The following is a 22,601-nucleotide window of genomic DNA, read 5'->3' on the forward strand; positions in this document are numbered from 1 at the left end:
GACCCCAATAGACAGGTGTGCTGTTGAGGTGGCTGGGCCTGAGCAGCAAGGACAGTCAGGAGTGATGAGCCCTCCTCGGGGACTCCCCTCCATTACTGCTAGGGGAGCGGGCCTTTGGTTTGGTAGCACAGCCCTCATAGGCCATCGCTGCTTCGTTTATTAGTTTTTGGAGGGCTTCGGATCGAACTCAGGCCCCCTGCCCATGCTAGGCAAAAGCTTAAACACCGAATCACACTCCCAGCTCAATGGAGCGGTTAGTCTTGTCTGTCAACTTTATCAGATTGAGAGGTGAAATGTTAGCATATTTCACATCTAGGGGGGTCTGTGAAGATGTTTTCAGAGACAATTAGTTCACAGGGGCTTTGACCCCGTCAATGGTTTTAATCCAGTGATAGACTCAAATTTTTTCTTTTCAAGTTTTTTTTTATTAACAACATCCATGATTATAAACAATATCACATGATAATGCCCTCTCTCCCCCCACTTTCCCCTTTGAAACTCCACTCTTCATCATATCCCCTCCCCCTCTCAATCAATCTCTTTTATTTTGATGTCATCATCTTTTCCTCCTCTTATGATGGTCTTGTGTAGGTAGTGTCAGGCACTGTGAGGTCATGAATATCCAGGCCATTTTGCGTCTGGAGGAGCACGTTGTAAGGAGTCCTACCCTTCCTTTGGCTCTTACACTCTTTCTGCCACTTCTTCTGCAATGGACGCTGAGCCTTGGAAGGTGTGAGAGAGATATTGCAGCGCTGAGCACTCCTGTTACTTCTTGCCAGCACCATGATGCCTTGTGTAGACTCAATGTTTTAAAAGCTTTTATTGATTGCTTCCATAAGTATACACAATAAAACCATAATTCCCTCCCTCCACTCCCATTCCCTCCTGTCAAAGCCATCCTCTATTGAATCCTCTCCTCCTTCCAATTAGTCTCTCTCTCTTTTAAAAAAGTGTTTTATTTTTACTGACTTATTAGAGGGGGCAAGGAACAGACACACCAGGGCTGCTAGCCACTGCAAACTCCAGACGCATGTGCCACCATGTGCATCTGGCTTATGTGGGATCTCGAGAAATGAACCTGGGTGCTTAGGCTTCAAAGGCAAGTGCCTTAACACTAAGCCATCGCTCCAGCCCTAGTCTCTTGTATTGAGCAGGACTGCTTGCAATGCACAAAATGGCCTTGATATTCTAGGCACAAAATGGCCTTGATATTCATGACCACACAGTACCTGACACTACCTACACAAGGACCTCATAACAGGAGGAAAAGATGATGACATCAAAATGAAAGAGGTGGGCTGGAGAGATGGCTTAGCAGTTAAGGCACATGCCTGCGAAGACTAAGGACCCAGGTTCGATTCTCCAGGTCCCATGTAAGCCAGATGCACATGGTGGTATATGCATCTGGAGTTCATTTGCAGTGGCTAGAGGTCCTGGCCTACCCATTCTCACTCTTTCTCTCTCTCTCCCCCATCCCTCTCTCTGTGTCTAATAAATAAATAAATAAAAATAAATCTTTAAGAGAACCATAAAAAAAAATGAAAGAGGGACTCAACATTTCAACAGACTATTGGGAGATAGAACTGTGGGAGGTGGGGCCTGGTTGAAGGTGGGTCACGGGGGGAGGGGAGGTGTCCTTCAAGGGAATATCTTGGCCCTGCCTCTTCCTATTAGTTCCTCTGCTTCTTAGTTGCCATGAGGTGAGCAGCCACCTCTGCCACAGGCTCCCCACTGCTGCTCTGCTTCACCTCAGGTCTAAAGTAATGGATCCAGCTAACCTAGGACTGGAGCTTCTAATTGATAACTCTTTCTTCCTCTAAGTTGTTTCTATCTGGTGTTTCATCGCAATGATGAAAATTCCGTCTAACCCAGACAGACACCTAGCAAGAAGTCCCCTTCTCTGGCCTGTTCTGGGGATCTTTAAGCTTATCTTCTTATGTCTTTGAATATCCTTCCTGTTCAAAGAGCAGAAGCAAGGGCTGCAGAGATGGCTCAGCAGTTAAGGCACTTGCCTGTGAAGTCTAACAAACCAGGGGTTCAGTTCCCCAGGACCCACATAATTCAGTTGCACAACGTGGAACATGTGTCTGGAGTTCGTTTGCAGTGGCTGGAGGCCCTGGTGTGCCCCTTCTCTGTATCTCTCTGTGCTTGCAAATAAGTGAATAAAATAAATTTTAAAAAACCGCAGAAGCACATGGGAGCTCATGGAGTCCCGGATTAGCTGTATATGTCCAGGTCACAGACTCCAGTCTTCTCCTGGCCAGAAGAGAAGAGACTAGGAGAGATTTGCTTGAGGCCACACAGCAGGTTAGCATGGAGCAAGAACTTATACTTTTTCCTGCTGACTCCACTAAGGCAAAACCTCCTGTCTCATGTGTCCAAAGATAGCCAACAGCAAGCTGCAGCCTGGAAACAGGAAAGCCCTGACGGTGTCTTCTTGACACGGTAACTGAGGAAGCTGCCACTGAATTCATTCCATCCGGGCATCTTTAAAATTCTCCTTGAGGCCCCTCCTCAAGGCCCCACATCCTCTGGAAGCTGTTGTCAGTTCTTCCTCTTCAAGCTTCTCAGTAGGGCTCTTGGATTTAACTATCCTCAGCTGCCAGTTCTCTTCCGGGGTGCTTTTCTCACTTCTTCACACCAGCTCCCCATTTCTACTCATTAGCCTACCCAGGTCTGGTAGCCAAGCAGCAGAGCTTTCCTTCCTAAAAGGTTATGTTAGCTCTGGTCACTCTCACCCTCTGGTTTGTGAATCATACTCTTCTCCTGCCTTGTGTTGTTATTATTATTATTATCATTTATTTATTTGACAGAGAAAGAGAGAGAGAGAGGGAGAGAATGGGCATGCCAGGGCCTCCAGCCACTGCAAATGAACTCCAGACACATGTGCCACCTTGTGCATCTGACTTACATGGGTCCTGGAGAATCGAACCTTTGGCTCCACAGGCAAATGCCTTAACTGCTAAGCCATCTCTCCAGCCCTGCCTTGTGTTTTTAGCATGACTAACATGGATGTGGAAAGGGTGGAAGGCAGGTTTCTCAGTGAAAGATCCACTGTACTTATCATCGAATCTTACAAGCACTTCATAAATCTGCTGCCCCTGAGACTGCATCCGCGGCCAGCTCTGACTGCCCACATGAATGCCCTTTCCCTCCTCAAACCTGCCATGTTTGCTTAGCACCTTCACACCTTCCGTTTCTTCTGCGTGGAGGGCAGTTGCCTCCCAGAAGAGTGGTCTCCTCAGACTGGCGCTTGCTGCACGCTGCTGTCACCTGAAGAGTTCTCCTTGACTGCCTCATCTGATGCCAACAGTTCTCACACCTCACTCTCTGTAGCATTCTCTCCTGGCATCTGTCCCTGCCCGAATCATATCCTTTAACTGTTACTGTTTATTTGTCTCCCCTGCTGAGAAGAGGCCTTGTCTGCCTTTATTAGGATGGTGTCTTTGGTGCTTGGCACTTAATGAAGAGCTCTTCAGAGAATCAAAGAAAGCAACTAGAAACGCTTAAAGCTGAGGCAGGGTATGAATCCATGGTAATCCGTCACTGGGGCCTTGCAGACTCAGAAGTTCCTCTTCAGCCCTGCTTAAAAGACTGAAACTTGGGACTGGAGAGATGGCTTAGTGGTTAAGGCATTTACCCGCAAAGACAAAGGACCCAGGTTCAATTCTCCAGGACTCATGTAAGCCCAGTGCATAGGGTGGTCTAAGCTTCTGAGTTTGCAGCGGTCAGGAGGCCCTGGAATGTCTATCCCCAGCCCCTGCCTCTTTCTCTGTTTCTCAAATAAATAAATTTCTTTTAAATAATAAAAAAAAAAACCCTCAGATTTGAGATCTATGAGAGACCAGGTATCTCTTTGGTCAAGAATGGCAGATTCGCGGGGTGTGGTGATGCATGCTTTTAATCCCAACACTCGGGAGGCAGAAGTAGGAGGATCACTTTGAGTTTAAGGCCAGTCTGAGACTACATAGTGAATTCCAGGTCAACCTGGACCCTACCTTGAAAAACAAGAACAAGCAAACAAAAAAGAATGGCAGGCCGGGCATGGTGGCACACACCTTTGATTCCAGCACTCAGGAGGCAGAAGTAGGAGGATTGCTGTGAGTTCGAGGCCACCCTGAGACTTCATAGTGAATTCCAGGTCAGCTGGGGCTAGAATGAGACCCTACCTTGAAAAACAAAACAAAACAAAACAAAAAAGAATGGCAGATCCCCTTTAGCCTGTGAGACACAGAAGCTGAGGTCACCACCGACTTTGCTGCTTGGGGTGAGGCACGTCCCTCCAGTGTGGGTACCTCTGCCTGTGCATTGCCGCATCTTCACAGCCTTTCATGAGCTATGGAAGTAGCCCAACAGACATCAGGGCCAGCGTGCACTTGCTTGGTGGTGACATCAAACACAGAACTGTCCCTTTCCCACCTCTTTTGGTATTCTAGTCAAAAGAAGTGGCAGTTCCAGGAGTCCATGGAAGAAGTGAGACGACCAATGTAAAGCTCTGCCCACTCTCCCCTCAAACTGTAGCAATGGGAATGGTGGGAATGAGGATGGGGCAGCAGAGAGGCCGAATGGCCAGGCTAGCACTCCAGGAGTTCATGTCCTCACTGTTCCTACTCAGAGACTGCAGGGAGCCAGGGAGATCAATCTGGCTTGGAATAGCCCCGTTGGGCCCCTTTGCGGTTCTGTTTACCAACAGCAGGAAGGGAACCTATTGTAGTCTGGGTTAAGGAGGTGGAAAGAAACTGATAAATAGGTGGTCAGGAGCCAAGAAGCTGGGCTCAGAGACAATAGATAGGAAGGGAAGGGGTGTGGGAAGAGAGAGAGCTAGACTTAGAGGAGAAATCCAGGTGGCAGGTGTCAGCAGTTGGGAACGGAGAACAGGCAGTGCAGAGAAGGGGGTCACACGGGATCCTGTCAGGTCTGCCTCCCTCCATGGTGTGGAGTAGACGTTGTTTATCAGATGTGCCCTGACAAAATTGTGATAGAAAGAAAGAGGGCTTTGCTGGCATCCTGTCTCTTACTTGCCCTGTGACCTTGGGCAGAGAACTGAGTTCTTCTACAAGACCGGGCTGTGCGGGTGACACTGACCCCTGGAGGTTAAAGGTGGTGATGCAGTGGGGCTTCGCAGACTCAGCGCAGGGACTTAACTTACAAATGGAGGCTGGGCAGCTCTCTGCAGCCTGGGCTCCTGGCTCTGCTTCACCCCGGTTGAGGGCGGGGGTCCCTTCCAGCACTAGGTAGAGGGCTGTCTGGACACAAGGGCACAGACCAAAGGACTCAAGGACTCTCGGGTTCTTTGGAATATTGAATTCTGCCAACTTCCTTTCTTTCTTTAGCGCCTCTTATCTCTGTGGGGATGATGTTCTGGTCCGCCGGCTTTGAGAAGAACCCTATTTTCAGACTAACCTCTTCAAGGGAACAGCGTTGACACTGGCAAGGTGATTTCACCTCAAGTACACAGCTGATCTGAGAGACTTAAGTTCAATTTTTGGTTTTCTTCTCTGCAGGGTCCTTTGGCTTGGAACATCTGGATAACCACTTAACACCTTCCTACTTTGCAGAACATTTTCAGCGCAGCAGCTGGTCTTTTTTCAGGATTATCCAGAGCCAAGGCCCTCATACACTTCTGGTGTTTCTTCCCTCCTCTGCCCACCCATTTCCTATGGCTTTCCCGTTCCATATTTCCCCCCCAAGATCAGAGTCAAAATTTTCCCTATTGTCTGAACCCAGCATACAAGGATTTTTAAAAAAAATACTCAAAATCGACACAGCCAATTCTGCATGTACTGGACTGCAGGTTCTTGGCCTGGGCTCTAGGGTTCCTCCCGAGGCTGCGTGTTTGAATCCCTGAGGGTTATCTGTTATGGAAGAGTGCCATTCAAGCACCATGTTCTCTGTGGTCAGGAGGGGTCAACATGGGTGTGGGGACTTGGGTTGCTCCCTTGTCTGCACGGACCATTGCAAAGAAAGCCGCTATTGATTTAGGATCAGAACATGGATTTAGGGGACTAGACTAGGTCTGTGCTCTGGTTTTCTACTTTCTTCTTTTTTCCCCCTTCATCACTGGAAGGCTCTTTGTCCACACTGGTTTGTGGCACAAGGAAGACAGACAGAAGTCTGGTTTTTATTATCCAACTAAGTGTACATGGGGCAGGAAAGGGACCACTGCTATGGGCGTCAAGCAACAGACTTGCCTGAGGGCGGCCTGCCAGGTGTGCTGGGGACGGAAGATGTAACCTGCCACCCTCCAGTTGCCCGATGCAGCACTGTGTATGCCCATTCCAGCGCCTGCTCCTTCACCTTCCAGTTTTCTTGCAGGTGGCCGTGGTGATGCATGATTTGGGGGTCTTGGAGGATCTCCCAGACTTGTAAACTCCAGTTTTGGGGTCCTTAGCCTTTTTTTTAATTAAAAAAATTTTTTTGAGGCAAACCCAACAGACTGGCCTTTTTTTTAATAAGAGAGAGAGAGAGAGAGAGAGAGGAAGAATTGGCATGCCAGGGCCTCCAGCCACTATAATGGAACTCCAGACACGTGTGCCACCTTGTGGGCATGTGCAACCTTGGGCATGTGTCACCTTGTGCATCTGGCTTATGTGGGATCTGGGGAGTTCAACATGGGTCCTTAGGCCTTGCAAGCAAATGCCTTAACCACTAAGCCATCTCTCCAGTACTCAGCCTATTTTTAACAAATAATTGATAAAAGACTCGAGAAGGATAAATTATGAATTATTGAGTTTATTTAGGGAGAAAAAATTGTGAGGTTTATTTTGGGGAAAATTGGTATCTTGGAAAAGGCTAGAGCAGTTAGTTACAAGCACACACACACACACACACACACACACACACACACACACACACACACAGGGTAGGACATAAGAGCCCCTTCAAATAACAGACCAGAGAGGATTAAGAAATAGTAAAAAACTCAGATATCAAAGATAAATTATACATATACTCACAGTGAGAAGATACCCTAAAGCATGACACAGATAGAAGGCAAGAAGAAAAATGCTCAAATCAATATAAGTATAATTACTCTCCCTTCCCAGCCAGGCTAAGAGACTTAGGTGGGAACTAAGGCTAGGTCACTGGGCCAAAAGAGAAGGAGGGAGCGGTCCAAATTTCTTTATACAGATCAGACACCCAATCAAGGTGTTCTTCGTCATCAGTCTCAGGGCCCTGATTGGTTCATGGACTCAGGGGGCTGACCCAGGAGGGGCCAAGATCTGTGGAAGAAGCAGAAAGATCTTGCTGGGAGTGGTTACTGGCAGCCATCTTGGATGAGGCAAGACCAGATGCAAGTTTCAGTTTTGCCAGGACAGACAGTATGACATCTCCTTGTTCCCCTTTTGAGCTTCTGTCCCTGACTACCTGAAAATAAAATAAAATAAGTTTATTCTTGTTTCTCTTTCAATAGCATGCAACCCTTCTGCTCCATCATGGGTACCAACAGAGACACAGGAGAAAAGGGTTCTGAAGACCAGGGTAGACCGTGGTGCCAGTTGAAGGCCCAATTCAGATGGGGGACCAGAAACATGATAAGGAGAGCAGGGTGGGCGGGTAGACACCTATGCCTGCGTGATCAGGATGGTCGGCTATACTTACCCGTGGCCAATAGTTTGCCTGCATTTGGAGGACTGGTGAGACTGGCCAAGGCTGCAGACAAAAGGCCTGTGTGGGAAGCATATTTGTGGCAGCTAGGCAGAAGGTGGGCCCTTGGCTTATTTGGAGGGAAGGATACAGGGAGGATATGCAGGCATCCTCCTTCTATATGGAAATCTTCTTTCAGGGAAGATGGGAGCTGCTGGAGACATGAGGTCTGTTGGCCAGGCTGGAGACAACCTTGAGAGCCAGTGGGAGGCGGCGGGAGGAAGGAGCAGCTGAGAGGATGCAGATGGGAGGGGGAGGGGCAGAGCCGGGTCACAATGGATCCACCTGCCTTCCTCCTGGCCGGGCGAGAGGACGCGGACACAGATGTGTGGCAGTGGGGAGGTGGGGGCAGTGTGTCCTTGAGCTGCGGAGAGTCCCATCTCCTCACGTGTTCCCTGAGGGTAGGGGCCCTCACTGCCGGCAGCCAGTTCAGGCTCCATGAGTGGCACCCTACTCCTGCCTGAGAGATGCCCTCCTCCGTCTTTGCCTTTCTGAACACTTTGAGGGGCTGAGGATATAGCTCCGTTGCAGGAACTCTTGCCCCAGGCTCATCTACAGAAAAAACAAAGTGGTTTGGTGGAGTGGGGTTACTGCCCTGAGTTCTGGAGGTGAGGCATGTACCCCCATGCCCCGGCGTTGTCCTAAGTTTTATGCTGGCATCTTTCTCTTGGGCGGGGCTTCCCAAAGTAGGACCAACAATTCATTCCTCACGCACTGGATTCTGGCATCAGATCTCACATGTAACCGAGCTCTGTAAACCGTACACTGCAGTGGGCGATTTCACAAGGGACAAGGTCAAAGGGAAGGAAGCGGGAAGCAAGCGCAGGCGATGTCAGGCTAAGGAATCCTCCCCGGCTAATCAGCTGGCCTTGGCTCTTGCGCCTTGAAGCCTCTCCCACTGGCCCTGGGCCTCACTGGGTGAACCGAAGACTTTGGAGTTGAGGATGGACTGGTGCAGGGGACATCACTGCAAACTCACCCCTTCCCCTCCACTTCCTCCCTGCCTGAGCCCTTCCTAAGGTTAGGGCCTTTCCTTAAGGCTATAACTGAAGAGGAAGGTGCTGGCCTTCCTGCAGGGGAGGCAGCTGAGCCACTAACTAGTTAGTGCCTTTGCAGGGTCAGACAGAGCTTCAGACAGGACTCCCAAGCTGCCGAGAAGGAGGCAGGCGCAAGTGCTTCTGGGAAGAGGCGGATCTTAAGCAAAGCTACACTGCTGTCTGGCATGGGCTCCGAGGCACTTGGGCTGGTTGCTATGCCTGACAGGACACCAGTATTCCCTCCTTTGTTCTCTCAAGGCTGGCTGGCACCTGCCCTCTGGATCATTCTCACAGCACTACCACCCCACAGGATAGGAAGGACTAACTTTGTCCAGAGAGAGAGGGGCTCTCTGCTTGCCCTGCCGTGGCCCCGCCCCAGCTGGTCCTGAGCGATGCCAGCCATGCTTCTTCACACCGGTTCAGGAGATACAGCAGCTGCCAGCAACCAGCCGACCCCCCCCCCCCCCTTCCCCGCAGCACAGGGACAGATGCTGGGTTTAGAATTTCTTCAGTGAGATGGCCAACAGGGGCATTCTTTTTGTTCCTGGGGCTTCCCTAGCCAAAACAGGATTAGTCAGGAGACAGCTGCAGAGGCGTGGCCTTGGGGAAATCCTTTCTGTGAACAGGAGGGCCTAAAGAAAAAACCACAAGGTCTGCCTTCTTGACCAGCACTTGACCCCAGTTTCTGCCTAAGGAATGTGCTTTAAAAGCAGAGCTTTCGGGCTGGAGAGATGGCTTAGCGGTTAAGCGCTTGCCTGTGAAGCCTAAGGACTCCGGTTCGAGGCTCGGTTCCCCAGGTCCCATGTTAGCCAGATGCACAAGGGGGCGCACGCGTCTGGAGTTCGTTTGCAGTGACTGAAGGCCTTGGCATGCCCATTCTCTCTCTCTCCCTCTATCTGTCTTTCTCTCTGTGTCTGTTGCTCTCAAATAAATAATAAAAAATAAATAAATAAATAAAAGCAGAGCTTTGAACTTCTGGTAGATGGACCTGGGTTTGAGATTTGGTTCTGCCGTTTGATGTGGGCCATTTCTTTCAGAGGCTCGTTTTCTCATTAGTAGTAGAGACCATTCCGTCTCTGGGGTTAAAACAAGATGAGGAGCACCAAACATTCATTGCGTTGTGTGGCAAATTCTGAGAGCCCAGGAGAAGAACAAGCCTGGATGGTTTTCTGCAGGTACAAATTCATCATGGGGGCCAAAGAGATGGCTAAGCGGTTAAGGCACTTGCCTGTGAAGCCTATGGACCCATGTTTGACTCTCTGGATCCCATGTAAGCCAGATGCACAAAGATGAGGCAAGCGCAAGGCTGCACATGCCCACTAGGTGTCTGGGGTTTGATTATACTGGCTGAGGCACTGGTGTGCCAATTCTCTCCCTCTCCATCTCTCTATAAAAAAAATCATATAAAAATAAAAAAAATATTCATCATGGGCACCGTGTGGCGTTGGAGGAGGAACAGAGGCAAGATAGCTTTCTTATTGGCAGTCAGCCATGGACAGAAACCCAAAGAGATGCCATTGATACAGAAATTTGGGGGTTCCTTTGTCAGTGTGCCAATATATAACAACACACTGGTAATTCTGGGGTGTCTTTGGAAGTTTGAATAAAATCTATAGACCAGAGGATAAGGTGCGGAAAGATTTTGTCAAGCTTAGGGTTTTAAGGAGAGAGAAGTGTTTGTTTTGAAAAGATTTATTTTTACCTATTTATTTATTAGAGAGAGAGAGAGAGAGAGAATAAATGGGCATGCCAGGGCCTCCAGCCACTGCAAACCAACTCCAGATGCACGAGCCACCATGTGCAACTGGTTTATGTGGGACCTGGAGAACCGAACCTGGGTCCTTAGGCTTCTCAGGCATGTGACTTAACTGCTAAGCCATCTCTCCAGCACCAAGGAGAGAGAACTTTAAGAGAAGGAGAGCTTGGGTTGCAGAGATGGTTTAGCAGTTAAAGTACTTGCCTGCAAAGCCAAAGGACCCAGATTTGATTCCCCAGTACTCACATAAGCCAGATACATAAGGTGCTGCATGAGTCTGGACCTCATTTGCAGTGGCTGAAGGCCCTGGCACACCCATTCTCTCTCTGTCTCTCAATATATATATATATATATTAATATATATATATTAAAGAGAGAAGGCCCAAGCAGAGTGTGATGCTGCATGCCTTTAATCCCAGCACTTGGGAGGCAGAGATAGAAGGATTGCTGGTGAGTTCAAGGCCACCCTAAGACTACATAGTGAATTCCAGGTCAGCCTGGACTAGAGCAAAACCCTACCTCCAAAAACAAAACAGAGAGAGAGAGAGAGAAGGGAGGGAGAGAGAGCGCTTAAGAGAAGGGAGGAAAGCAGATCTTTTGTCTAGGGAGGCAAGAGGGGATTTTTAAGAAGCCCACCTCAAGACTCAGGTTGGGGTATTTGATGAGGCTCATGTATAGGCGGGTGGTTCAGCCAGTCTAGCCCTGATGTCAGGTGTCTGGGATCAGGATATCTGGAAAAGAACAATTTTCCCAGAAATCTTAATTCTCCAGGAAGGGCCTTCTCAGAAAGGAGTGGAAGGACTCCCTGAGGGTACAGAGATAAGGAAAGGCCAGACCCTTCTGGTGTTTCTGACCAGTAGTAAAGCGCAATGACCTAGATTTTTCTCCTGCAGGCCCAAGGACAGTTCCCGTGTTCAGTCAAGGAGAAAGTTACTCACTTTAGGATCCTGTCACCCTTAAACTGCCTCACCACCCTGCCTGCCCTGGCCGGACTAGAACCTGCATCTGATCCAGTTTCACCCAAGTTGGCTGCAAGCAGCCGCTTCCTGCTTCCTCAAGCTTAGCCCAGCTGGGTGGGCTGGCTCCCTCCTGAGTCAGTCTCTTGAGACCACCAACTAGTCAGGCCTCCCCCTTACACACCTGAATCTGATGATGAGGCTCATCCTAATTGGATGTTTAATCCTTAAATGAGCCTGAGATGGGTATGTGGGAATTGCTTGGGTTTCTCTTCATGCCCCTGGTTTTTAGCTGCTCTTATGTTTGCTATCTGGGTGATCTCTCTTTAAGCTCTGAGTCCTTTACTATCTGTCAGTCTTTTCTGACGCCCTGTGAGTGTGAGGGTAAAAGGGTTCTTTTGGCTTGGACCCTTCCTTATGTGTGTGTGTGTGTGGGGGGTGTATGTACATATTTACATAACATACTTTTTTCTATTAGTGGGCTCCTTCATTATAGGGTTTCTTGCAATTAGGGATTATAAGGCTTTCAGCTTTTGCATGCCTAGGTCTTTTCACAATCCAGCACAGTATGATTAAGGGGTATGGACTGGGATAGGACTGTTGAAGTGGAGGTAGAGAGAGATCTTCTCTGAAAAGCTCCACTTCGTTGGGAGCCAGTGAGAGCTAACGCGAGGGTCTCCAGTAAGGACTCACCACAGTCCTGCCCTCTCATACTTCCCTGGGGTGAGGCATGCTAGAGTCCTTGGTCTGTAGGAGAGAAGGTGCAGGCCTCCGCCAGGTCAGTACCTGGGCACTTCTCAGTACCTCTGAGGTGCCCCGCTGCCAGCGTGGAGTCCTGGTCCAAGCTTCCGTCAGCATGGGAGATGGGCCGGTGGTTGGCTCCTCTGGTTTTCAATTTCTGTATCTGAAGAATGAGTCATAATTCCTGGCTTGTCTGCTTGCAGGATTTGGTGAGGTTCCAAAGTGCATGGTCAAGAGATACTCAGAGGTTGGGGGAGGCAGGTAGAAGGCTTCTCTGCCATGTGGGCCACAAGAAATACTTGTCCCTTCAGGCTCAGGGACTGCCTGGGGCCTTGAGATGTTGCCTTGGCAACCCATGGCTTGCCTGGCTCCAACTTCATCTTTTATTTCAGCTTAAATGCCACGTTTGCAAAGAGGCCTTGCAGACCCTTAGACTTGGCCCCCTCTTGTCATCTCTGTGCATTCCTTTCGTAGCACATTGCAGTGAATCGTATGGTTGCTTGATGTTTTCTTTAACAGCTGTCTTCAGCACTGGTTCTACATTCCACCCGGAAAGATGGTTGCACCCCATCTTATCACCAGCAATACACAGTGTCAGGCACACAGCAAACAGACTCTGCACAACATTGTGGTGAAGGAGCAAAGGCCTTCGCAGGCCTCTTCTGTGTCTCAGTATTGCCTGGTAACCAATGGCACCTGTCAGATCCCCCTTGCCTAATGTGCCCTCATGAAACTTGGGGCAAACCAGTCGTGGTGGCGCACGCCTTTAATCCCAGCACTTGGGAGGCAGAAGTAGGAGGATTGTCTTGAGTTCGAGGTCACCCTGAGACAATATAGTGAATTCCAGGTCAGCCTGGGCTAGAAGAGAGACCCTACCCCCCAAAAACAAACAACCACCACAACAAAACCCCCACCCAGGGCAGCTGGGTGTGGTGGTACATGCCTATAATCCCAGTACTAAGGAGGCTGGGGCAGGGGAATGACAAGTTCAAGGCCAGCTTGCGCTACATAACTCTGCTAAAATTAAAAAATAAGATAACATAAAAGCAGTGCAGGAAGTTAGATATCTCTTCCCTCCTCATCCAAGGAACAAGTTGGTGAGATAACAGTGGCTTTTCTTCCCATCCTCCCAGCACAACAGGCCCCGCCCAGGTCCCAAAAGCTGTAGGTGAGTGATGCGATATTTATTTATTTATCGTTGCCCAAGGCTGCCCTCTGCTGGTTGCACATGCAGGAGCCTATGTGAAGGATGGAAGCCAGCAACCAGAAACCAGTGGCTTGAGCCATGTTCAGAGTCAGGAAAGAGGCAAGCCCTACCAAAAGGACATGCAGGTGAGGAATTGACTCGTTCTTCCTTCCAGATGATTCCCTCCAAATGGAAGAGGAGGTCTGGTTTAGGAAAAGGAATCAAGTAAACAATGCCCCTTAGAGACTTACTTACCTGCAGTGGGGCCGTGTGTGGGTGTGTGTGGGGGGAGGGAGAAGGCTGTTTTTAACAGCTGTTCTTTCTCCTCAGTGGTGTGTCCGCAATCTTTTAAGGCTGGCTGTCAAAACAGTGACAAGCCGGGTGTGGTGGTGCACGCCTTTAATCCCAGCACTCAGGAGGCAGAGGTAGGAGGATCTCCGTGAGTTCGAGGCCACCCTGAGACTACATAGTGAATTCCAGGTCAGCCTGGGCCAGAGTGAGACCCTACCTCGAAAAACAAAACAAAACCAGTGACAACAGACCAAATGAATAATAGCCACTCTGATTTGTAGTGTTTATGGATTTTTCATGATTTTAATGGTCTAACTCTCCCACCACAGCCAATTTCAAGCTATCAAGATGATGTCACCGATTGAGTCGGGAATGGTGCCCAGTAGCACATGGTTATACGGAGTGTCTGCCACACAGCTATCACGGACATAAATAACTTCAAGATGTAGTGAAAAAAATTGGAAACTGATGAGACTTGAGTATTGGTTACATTCGTTTTCAATATAATATATTTAATTGTAAGATTATATAATTTAATGTTTTTTTGAGGTAGGGTCTCACTCTAGCTCAGGCTGACCTGGAATCTACTATGTAGTTTCAGGGTGGCCTCGAACTCATAGCAATCCTCCTACCTCTGCCTCCCAAGTGCTGGGATTAAAGGCGTGCGCCACCACGCCCGGCTGTAATTTAATTTTTCATAATGGCTAATTTTTAGCGACTGACTTGCAACATCCTGCTAGTAAGAGCTGGCTCTAGCATGCTGCTGCTGCACCTCTCCTCCCCTCTACTTGATCCCTTGCTTCCTTCTCTTCCTTTTCCCTAGCTGTCCTGGGATTCTGTGTGGGAAGGAGGGATTGGGATTGTGGAAAAGAAGCGTACTGCAGACACGGCTGTTTTCTGAGCCAGGAGCCATGGGTGTCAAGGAAAGAGGAGGGAGAGATGCATATCTGGTGGCTGAAGGGCATCCGTTCTCTGTGTGTGTGTGTGTGTGTGTGTGTGTGTGTGTGTGTGTGTGTTTACAAATGGTTCATGAGGCTGTCCAGTACCTGGGCTGAAGGCTGCTATGCAGATGCAGGGGGCTGTTGCGCCCTCAACGGGCCTCTGAGGGTTCTGCCTGGGGGGAGAGAACCAGTAGCAGCTAAGTGAAGCGGCCCAGGGGGAGCCGAGGCAAGCAGAAGTAGGCCTCGGGGAAGAGGCTCAGGTTGATGGGGTTGCCATCCAGGCGGATGTCTTCCAGCAGCCTGCGCGTGTGTCTGTGCTCCCTGGGGTCACAGAAGGCGTCCTCCTTCATGGTCTCTATCATGTTATTCTGGAAGGAACAGCACAGCTGAGCCCCACTTAGAGGCTTCACCTTTAGGAAGCACGAAAGGCCCATAGACTCCTGTAAAGGTAGAGCTCAGAGCACCCAAGGGGTGAGAAGAGGATGCCCATAGAGGATGGAGGGAGGGAGGGCTGGGCGTGGTGGTGCATGCCTTTAATCCCAGCACTCAGGAGGCAGAGGTAGGAGGACCGCTGTGAGTTCGAGGCCACCCTGAGAACTATAATGAATGCCAGTTCAGCCTGGAAAAAAAATGTGCATGGGGGGAAAGAGAGAAGGAGGGAGGGAGGGAGAAGAGATTCGGAGGGATGAGAGAGGAAGGACAGAGGCCTTTATAGAAACAGACATGAGGTAGACAAAGGAGGTTCTGAAAAGCACATAGGTGGGACGGCATGAAACAGGGAGGCTCCTCACCTGCAGGTGTAGTGAGCGCAGGCTCAGGGGCAGAGGCCCAGGGATGGACTCCAGCAGGTTGTCTGCCAGGTAGAGGAACTGGAGCTTCTCCAGGGCCTGTGGGGACAGAGTATGGAAGACTGATGGGTCCTGCCAGTGAGGAGGTACCTGAGACCAGAGTTGCGTGGTTCCATTTGTTCACTTAGCTTGTGTTGGGCTCTTGGGGGATGCCTACTGATACTTTGAGACAGAATCTTGCTCTGCATCCCAGACTGGCTTGGAAGTCTATAGCCTAGGTTGTTCTCTCACTTGTGATCCTCCAGCCTCAGCCTCCTAAATCCTGGGATCACGGATATGCATCATCAAGCCCATCAGGATGCCAGGTTGTTAAGGAGTTTACAGACACTAACTCCGGCCGTACACCGGAGGAGATCTGCTGTCATTGAGTGCCACCAGCTGGTGGAGCACGATGGGGCTATTAATGATGGCAGAGAGGAGCAGACGAGAGCAGGGACGGCAGAGGGAGGACTGGGAGACGCTGCAGCTCAGCCACACCTTGCGTGTGGGTGCTTGTACGCCATGGCGTGCCCTGAGAGCAGAGGATGACTTTCAGAGTCGGTCCTTTCATTCTCCCTCCTTTGAGGCAGGGTCTCATTTTGTTCACCTCGGCTTTTGCCAGGCTAGCTGACCCCACAGCTTCTGGCAGGTTCTCCTGTCTCCCCTTCCCTTCTCACCCACAGGCATGGCTAGGATTAGAGATGTCTGCCACAATGCCCAGCTTTTATTTTATTTTAGTTATTTATTTGAGGGGGAGCGAGAGAAGAGAGAGAGAATGGGCACACCAGGGCCTCCAGCCATTGTAAATGGACTCCAGATGCATGTGCCACCTTGTGCATCTGACTTACATGGGTCCTGGGGAATTGAACCTGGATCCTTAGGTTTCACAAGCAAGTGCCTTAACCGCTAAGCCATCTCTCCAGTCCCCAATGTCCAGCTTTAAAAAAAAGAAACTATTTTATTTATTTATTTATTTGATACAGAGAAAGAGGGAGAGGGACAGAGAGAGAGAGAGAGAGAGAGAGAGAGGGAGGGAGGGAGGGAGGGAGAAAATGGGCATGCCAGGGCTTTCAGCCACTATAAATGAACTCCAGATGCATGTGCCCCCTCGTGTATCTGGCTTATGTGGGTCCTGGGGAATCGAACCTGGATCTTTAGGCTTCGCAGGCAAGTGTCTTAACTGCTAAGCCATCTCTGCAGTCCCCAATATCCAGCTTTTTTAGGCGGGTGCTGACATTCCAAACTTGGGTACTCATGGCAAGTACTGTATTCACTGAGCCATTTCCCCAGCCTTGGCCTCAGCCTCAGCCTCAACTTTCTGCCACCAAAAGAGTTCTTCTCATCAAAAAGTCTCCCGGTGGACCCACACCCACAGGGCAGAACCTCAAGACACACAGAGGCAGCCTGAGCATTCGAGTGTGACCGTGCTACCCGAATCAGGGAGGGATGATCTGAGAGGGTGAGAGGAAGAGACCGGCCTTCAGGGGCTCAGAGAGTAGGAAAGGGTAAGCTCCCATTTTCTGAGCGCTCGCCGTCTGTGGTTACTCTTCCTGCGCTCTGCGTACATGCTGGTTCTGTCATCCCGCGGCGACTGCGTCAGGTGGGGATTGTCACCCTTGGTTTACAGATGAGGAAACAAGATCAGAGGTGACTCACCTACCAGCTCAGGTCTTATGGCTTCAAAGCCCCTGTCTTTTCCCAGGCCTGAGTCAAGGCAAAGAAACACTTCCTAATATGGAGACAGGCAAGATGTTTTCTGAGAGCCGGAGCGCCCGGGCAGTTCAGAGATCAGGGGATCCCAGCACTTCACAGACAGAAGGGAAAGAGGCTCACAGCCGGGTCGCTCACACCTCTCCCGTCGGTGGCATTGTCACGGCTCCCTGCTCCCTCCTCGGGACCACTGCGCACAGAACACTGAGAGGCTGGAATGTGTCTGGGGAGTGAAGGAGGGACGGAGCAAGCAGGCAGGTCTTGGTGGACATATTGATGCATGCCTGTAATCCTAACACACCCATGTCAGGAGGCAGAGGCAGAAGGATCATGGGTTTGAGCTCTGCTACATAGTGAGTCTCTCAAAATAAATAAATAAATATACATACATAATTGCAGCTATGATGTCATCAATGTAATGCCTCTAAGTGTGAATTTGCTTACAAAAAGGAGGCTGTTTTAATCAAGCACTGCTTAAGTATGGGGATACATACTGAGAAATGTGTAATTAGGCAATTTTGTCATTGTTTGAACGTGAATGTACTTGTAATGAACTTAAAGGATTGCGATATCACCAGATAACACAATCTTAGGGGTGGCAACATCATCCAGTGTTGGCAGATATATTATGCGGCATCACTGCACTTGAGAGAGATACAGAGACTTCAAGGTAAGCAACTGGTCTTTGAAGGTCACCCTCTTATTTCAGCAGGCATGCTGGGAGGTGTTGGTCTTGCCCATACTTTGTTGCAAGGTGCATGCCTTGAACTCCAGAGAGAGATGCTGAGGAATCCCAGGGCTTTCTCAAGGAGACCTCATTTAGCCTTGTTTCTTGTGGTTTGGGCCTGGTGCAGGTGGTGAGCTGATTCGAATGCCATTACTTTGTAAGGGATGGAGCAGGGCCTGAAGGCCTATTTTCCCCCTCTGGGCTCTTCCTAGCCCAGGTCAGCAGGCAACTGCACAGATCATATTTGTGTCATATAACTCCCTCCCTAGCAAAACTAGCCAATAAATAACCCCAATTGTGAATGTGACTACAGGGTGGCAATGGCCAGCCACTTAGTGGTGGGCTTTAGAAATAAAATGATACATAGGCCTTGGGGTTCAAGTCAGCACTACTGTGGTCAAAGCCTTAGCTAAAATGGGGTTTTCAGGGGGCAGAATTTTGGAATATGCCTAAGATGCTGATGTGCAGAGGTGGCTGGAGTAGATGCAGAGAAATAAGCAAATATTAGATCCCATGTTTCTACACAAAGGGAGAGGGAGAGGTGATAAGCTTGGTTTCAGACCCCCTCCGCCCTCTATCAGACTCTTGAGGCTCAAGTAGTTGTCCATTCGTGGAAGCACTGAAGATGGTATAAAGCAAAAAACAAAACAAAACAAAATAACCCGAAAAACCCCACCATTTTCCTGAGTCAGAGTTAATCTCTTGCAACTGGAAGACCCTTTAATAAGCCACAAAGAGAAAAAGATGAAAAAATGGGCATTGATTTTTTTTTTATGCCCTAGAAGAACAGCTTTGGGGTAGCTGTGAGGCTATGGTGTGTGGGTAGGGCAGGTGCTATGTGGTAGAGGAAAGTCTTGCCTCACCCCGAAGGCTTCAGGCTGTATCCCTGAGCTCTGCAGCCGATTCTGGCGAACATCCAGGAACTCAACACTGTGGGGCAGCATGGGCAGGGTTGCCAGCTGGTTCTCTGGGAGGATCAGATCCCGCAGGGCAGGCAGCAGGTGGAAGGCGTCCTTGTCGATGGAGGAGATGGAGTTGCCGGAGAGGTCGATCCTCTTCAGTTTTGCTGAGGGATGTTGAGGTGAAGCAGGAGCATACTGTTGTTCCGACCCCTCCTCTTTGGATCTCCCTCTGTGCCCCACTCCACCCCCCTTGTAACCAGCTCACCACCTGCACCAGGCCCAAACCACCAGAAACTAGGCCTCCTTGGAAAAGCCCTGGGGTTCCCCAACATCTTTCCCAGTGGTTCTGGCTCCATGGCTGTTCCCCTTGCTAGGAGAACCCCCAAGGACAAAAACCAACAAGCACAGGAGCTCCCTGCACTCCTTAGTTTACACAAAAGACACAGAGGCCCTGAAAGGCTGTGGGGAATTAGTGGTGGAAGCTGAAAAGCCCAGGTCTTCCACCTCAGTAAAGGCACAGAACAGCAAAGCAAAGAAATAGCAGCAGTAGCAGTGGGTTAGGATGGTCTTGACCCGAGGCCGGCAGGGCCACTTGCTGGGGTGTCCTAGAGATGTTAGCTTGATCACAGCTCCTAGATCCTTGGGGAGAAGCCATTAGAACAAGCTACTTCTCCACCAGTTCACTCTTTGAGGAAATGACTTAGAAGGAGTTAGACCTGTTCCTTTGACAACTGGAAAGACTTGGGGGCTAACAGTGTCTGTTCATACTGCTCCCCACTGACTGCTACTCCATTTTCTTAGGGCATTACATACTCATCCCTTTGAAGTCTGTAGCCCGGATGTGGCTGATGTGGTTGAAACGGGCATACAGGTAGGTGGTCATCCGGGGCAGAGGAGGAATGTGCTCCAGGTCCGCATCATCACAGTACACAGAGGAACCGAGGCACACACACACCAGGCAGGTGGGCAGATCTGGTCAGGTACAAGACAGAATACAGAGAGACCTCTGGTTAGGCTGCCTTCAAGCTCTGTGGCCAGAGGTCCTTGTTCCAGCAAGTGTCTGAGTCATGGGCATCTGTGTCCTCTAGATGGCCTATGGGTTGCTGCCCAGAACTGCCTGGCATAGTGCACCCAGACAGTACTCTTGGCTGCACTCAGCCCTTGGCCTAAGAGATGGCTCACCATGGTGCCACTCAGGACAAGCCTATTTATACTCTCCTCGGGCCTCTGGTCCTTTGCAGATCCTCCTGGGTCTATGCAGCTAGTCTGGGAACCTCCATCACTGTTCTCTTCTCTAGGGCCTTTCTCTGCTCCCCAAAGGTGCAGTGTAGACAAAACAAAGTGAGGATACATGGACTAGCCAGTGGTTGCTAGCACTACCTGCTGCCTTATGGAGAGGAGCTGGGACCAGGGTACCTGCTCAGCACCCTTTTCCTCTTGGTGTCAACATCCATCTGGAAACAGTCCTTCCCTGTTCTCAGCTCATAGCCTGATGGCATTCCCCTTGCTTGGTTTTCCTGCTGTTATTCTTACTGCAACAATCTCCCCTTCTCTCTGCATCCAGTGGTCAGGACAGTCATACAACTGAACAGTGTTTATGTCACTTACTATCACAAAGCATACAGATTACTGGGAGACCCGTGTTAGCTCCACTCCACAGCAGATGTTCTTTGTGGTCAAAAGGGCCCAGCCCTGCGATGGAGGATGAAGTAGTGGTGACCAGCAGGAGCGGGGAAAGGGGCTTCGGGTCTTTCTTATCCTCAACCAAGAAAGGCAGAGCTAGAAGACCCTCTGTGGTCTTCTCAACCTCAAGACAGAGAGCTCATGGACTTCTGCTCAACAGTCCGAATGATCCAGTACCCCAGGAAACATGCCAAGGGGAGAACGGGACACCAAGTTCCAGCAAGTCCAGAATGAGCTGCAGCCCTGCTGGGCTGGTTTCTGAGCCCTGCCAGTCTTGAGCCCTCACCAGGTCAGGCATGCCCGCACCACGGTCCCCGGGAAAGCACGGGGGGAGGGAGGAGGGCTGCTAATGAGGTGAATTTGAAGTTGCAGTGTGACTGTTTCATTTGTCCCCCTCACCGAGTGACAGCCTGAAAAGTTATTTATTCTTCTCTTCAGGCTTTTAATGGTCTCTAATGTAATTATCACTCAACCTGCTCCCCAAGTGATGCTATTAATTAAGGTAGGGTGGCTTTGCTAGCATGTAGGAGCTCTTCATTCCCACCCCACTCAATTTGGATACAAGCTCCGTGGACCGCCAGGCATTCCCGTTGGTGGTTTTTCCTGCTGTTTTTCTCACTGTAACAATCTCCCCTTCCCTCTCTGCTGGCAAAGGGCCAAGTTCCCTTGTTCTGGCCCTCACCACACTCCATTCTGAGACTGCCTGGTCCTGGCTCATGGCTGTCTGCCCATGATCTGTGGGTATCTGATTTGCACTTACCCAGTTGACTGGTCACAGTAGGTGTAGGCACTGTGGGATTTGATGATGATGTCCTCAGAGCCGTGGTGCTCTGGATGGGACTGGCACTTGTTCGAAGAGCCAGGCTGTTCACCTTAACCTGAAGATATAGTACATAGCATCAGTGGACAGTTTGTGCCCGGCCAGGACTTTGCTTTGGCCTCTGGAACCTCAGTGCCCCAAATTCAAACATTGCTGCATGTGCTCCAGTCAACCAGCCTGCCATCTTCCAGGTTCTCCTGGTACTCACTGCCTTAGGTGTGTAGGGATCTCAGACCATGTGCCACTTTGTGCCTCGCTTGATGTGGGGCTTGGGGAATTGAACTCCAGCTGGAAGGCTTGCAAGTAAATTCCTATAACTGTTGAGCCATCTCCCTGGCCCCATTACTCTACTTTAAAAGAATATTTTATATTTTATTTATTTATTTGAGAGAGTGAGTATGTGTGAGGGAGAGAGACAGACACAGAGAGAGAATGGGCATGCTAGGACCTCCAGCCATTGCAAACGAATTCCAGATGCGTGTACCACCTTGGTGCATCTGGCTTATGTGGGTCCTTGGAAATCAAACCTGGGTCCTTAGGCTTTGCAGGCAAGTGTCTTAACCACTATGCAATCTCCCCAGCCCTCAACACTATAGTGTTTGAGAGAATGCAAGTGTGCCATGGCCCCTCACCTCAGAAAGCTGGTCCCCATGGTCTGCGGGCTCCTCGTAGGTGCTCAAGTCTATGAGCTCACTGTAGTCATCCAGGCTCAGCATGTAGTTCCCCACATGCAGAATGGCATAAGCATCACCTTCCCCGGGACTCTGTTCTTCTCCTCCTCTCTCCTTTGGGAGAGAGGCTGCTCCTGCCCCCTGCAGCACCAGGGCCAGTAGACTCAGGAGAGCTAGGAGCCTCATGAGGTCCTGGGGGAGGGAACAGGCTGAATCCTTAGGGGTAGGTGGTAGAAGGGCAACTATCTGAGCTCTTCTGGGCTTTGTGGAAACAGCCCACTAAGTCACTCAACCTCCTACCCACATGCCTGCACACCCTTGCTTTTCATCACGCATGCTTGCTGGGCACCTCATCCTGTGCTAAGGCTCCCTAAAGGCTAGACTGTGTCTAGGGCATCTGCAGCCATCAGTCTCACAGCACTTCCCTATGCGGTGATCAGTCCCTCAGACTCCCTCAGACACCTTCCATTGGCTCACTCATCTCATCACAGACATGCTCACAACAATCCCATATCGGTGCAAATCCCTGCACACTGGGCACACGCTTGTGCATGTGTACAGATGTTCTCTCTTAAACGACGCCACCCTTAGAATGTTTGTCAATAAGCTTGTTATAAAGAAACTCTATTAAAGAGACTTTTGGGAGGGGAAGGAGGAAAGGATTTATTTTAGGCTTACAGTTTTGAGGGAAAGCTTCATCATGGTG

At 49.9% G+C, this 22,601-nt stretch overlaps 1 protein-coding gene across 1 annotated transcript; it reads right to left on the reverse strand.

Moving 5' to 3' along the window:
• Positions 1 to 14,626: 14,626 nt before the first annotated feature.
• Optc (opticin) lies at positions 14,627 to 22,092 on the reverse strand. Its single transcript, XM_045141559.1, has 6 exons — positions 21,857 to 22,092; positions 21,165 to 21,282; positions 19,535 to 19,693; positions 18,683 to 18,885; positions 15,347 to 15,442; positions 14,627 to 14,923 (listed from the first exon to the last, which is right to left on the reverse strand). The coding sequence occupies exons 1-6, from the start codon at positions 22,079 to 22,081 to the stop codon at positions 14,753 to 14,755; spliced, it is 972 nt and encodes a 323-aa protein (XP_044997494.1). The 5' UTR covers positions 22,082 to 22,092; the 3' UTR covers positions 14,627 to 14,752.
• Positions 22,093 to 22,601: the final 509 nt, after the last annotated feature.

The sequence above is a fragment of the Jaculus jaculus genome, chromosome 1 (genome assembly GCF_020740685.1).
Source record: "Jaculus jaculus isolate mJacJac1 chromosome 1, mJacJac1.mat.Y.cur, whole genome shotgun sequence".
Lineage (NCBI taxonomy): Eukaryota > Metazoa > Chordata > Mammalia > Rodentia > Dipodidae > Jaculus > Jaculus jaculus.

What these genes read in the sequence shown, in the direction of transcription:
- Optc (XM_045141559.1), bottom strand. Translation starts at nt 22,081, where the DNA reads ATGAGGCTCCTAGCTCTCCTGAGTCTACTGGCCCTGGTGCTGCAGGGG. An exon ending in ATGGGGACCAGCTTTCTGAG is followed by an intron (nt 21,283 to 21,856) that starts GTGAGGGGCCAT and finishes CTATATCTTCAG; the next exon opens with GTTAAGGTGAACAGCCTGGC. An exon ending in TACAGACTTCAAAGGGATGA is followed by an intron (nt 18,886 to 19,534) that starts GTATGTAATGCC and finishes AACATCCCTCAG; the next exon opens with CAAAACTGAAGAGGATCGAC.